A 1091-nucleotide genomic window follows, 5' to 3' on the forward strand; every position below is an offset into this window, starting at 1 on the left:
TCGCTGTTCTGCAGATGGTCCTCATCCACCAGATCCTCCGGCAGACAGAGAGCGCCGCCCGCAGCGTCTGGGTGGGCGTCGGCCTGTGCGTGGCCCTCTTTGCCACCGAGTTCACCAAAGTCCTCTTCTGGGCCCTGGCCTGGGCCATCAACTACCGCACGGCGATCCGGCTGAAAGTGGCCGTGTCCACCCTGGTGTTCGAGAACCTGGTGTCCTTCAAGACGCTGACGCGCATCTCCGTGGGCGAGGTGAGCGGCTGGGGGCGCATCCTGAGCGCGCTGTGGGTCAGACGTGCCTCTGGACGGAGCAGCCGTCTCCCTGCGTCCGGTCCTGCCCACCAGTCCTCCCCCCCCCCTGCCGCCCTGCTGAAATTAATTAAAAAGTCTGCCTCCTGGAGCCGGGTGGGGACATCATGGGGGCTGCCCGCTGGGTGGGCGGAGACTCAGAGCGCTGAGGCATCGGGGAAGGAGGCGCCAGTGGGCCCCTTCATGCTGAAGGACTTGGGGTCGTCTCTGTCCAGCTGAACGTAGGGGTCCCCTCGTCCCTTCGCTTTGATTGACAGTGAGGACACAGAGGCGATACAGAGCCGGCTACAGTCATGGATCAAACTGATTGACCCATATACCCGGCGGTTCCACTGGTGTAGTGTTGGGGTGCCAAAGCCATAATGAAGCTGCGCCTGCGGGACTTCAGAGTTGACATTTTCTTTCTTTTAAAAAATTCATTGATTGATTTTTAGAGAGAGAGGAAGGAGGGAGGGAGGGAGGGAGGGATTGATTGAGATTGATTTGCTGCTCCACTTATCACCTATGGATGCAGCCATCGGTTGGTTCTGCCATGTGCCCTGACCATCCTTGGCGGGACAACGCTCTAACCCACGGAGCCGCCCAGCCAGGGCCCGAGTTGACATTTTCTTACGCCCTTAATCCTTACAACGCAGTCCTCACCGCGTACACCGGAAAGGCCCCTCGTCCCGGGCACCCCCGGCGGTGTGAGCACCCGGTGTCCACTGGGAGCGTTTTGGTCTTTGGCTGGCTGGCCGCCGCCCTCGGCACGGCGGAGCCTGGGTGCTGCTGCTGCTCTCGCTGGCC

At 61.3% G+C, this 1091-nt stretch overlaps 2 protein-coding genes across 2 annotated transcripts in view; one reads left to right on the top strand and one right to left on the bottom strand.

Annotated features, from left to right (window-relative positions):
* LONP2 (lon peptidase 2, peroxisomal) overlaps positions 1–1091 on the bottom strand; it is a 195725-nt gene that overhangs the window by 99506 nt on the left and 95128 nt on the right. The window lies entirely within an intron of this gene.
* The window catches only part of ABCC12 (ATP-binding cassette, sub-family C (CFTR/MRP), member 12), a 43144-nt gene that overhangs the window by 10406 nt on the left and 31647 nt on the right, over positions 1–1091 (top strand). The window contains 1 exon segment of the mRNA XM_014528395.1: positions 15–248. Within this exon segment, the coding sequence (XP_014383881.1) occupies positions 15–248 (234 nt within the window).

The sequence above is a fragment of the Myotis brandtii genome, unplaced genomic scaffold, assembly GCF_000412655.1.
Source record: "Myotis brandtii unplaced genomic scaffold, ASM41265v1 scaffold633, whole genome shotgun sequence".
Lineage (NCBI taxonomy): Eukaryota > Metazoa > Chordata > Mammalia > Chiroptera > Vespertilionidae > Myotis > Myotis brandtii.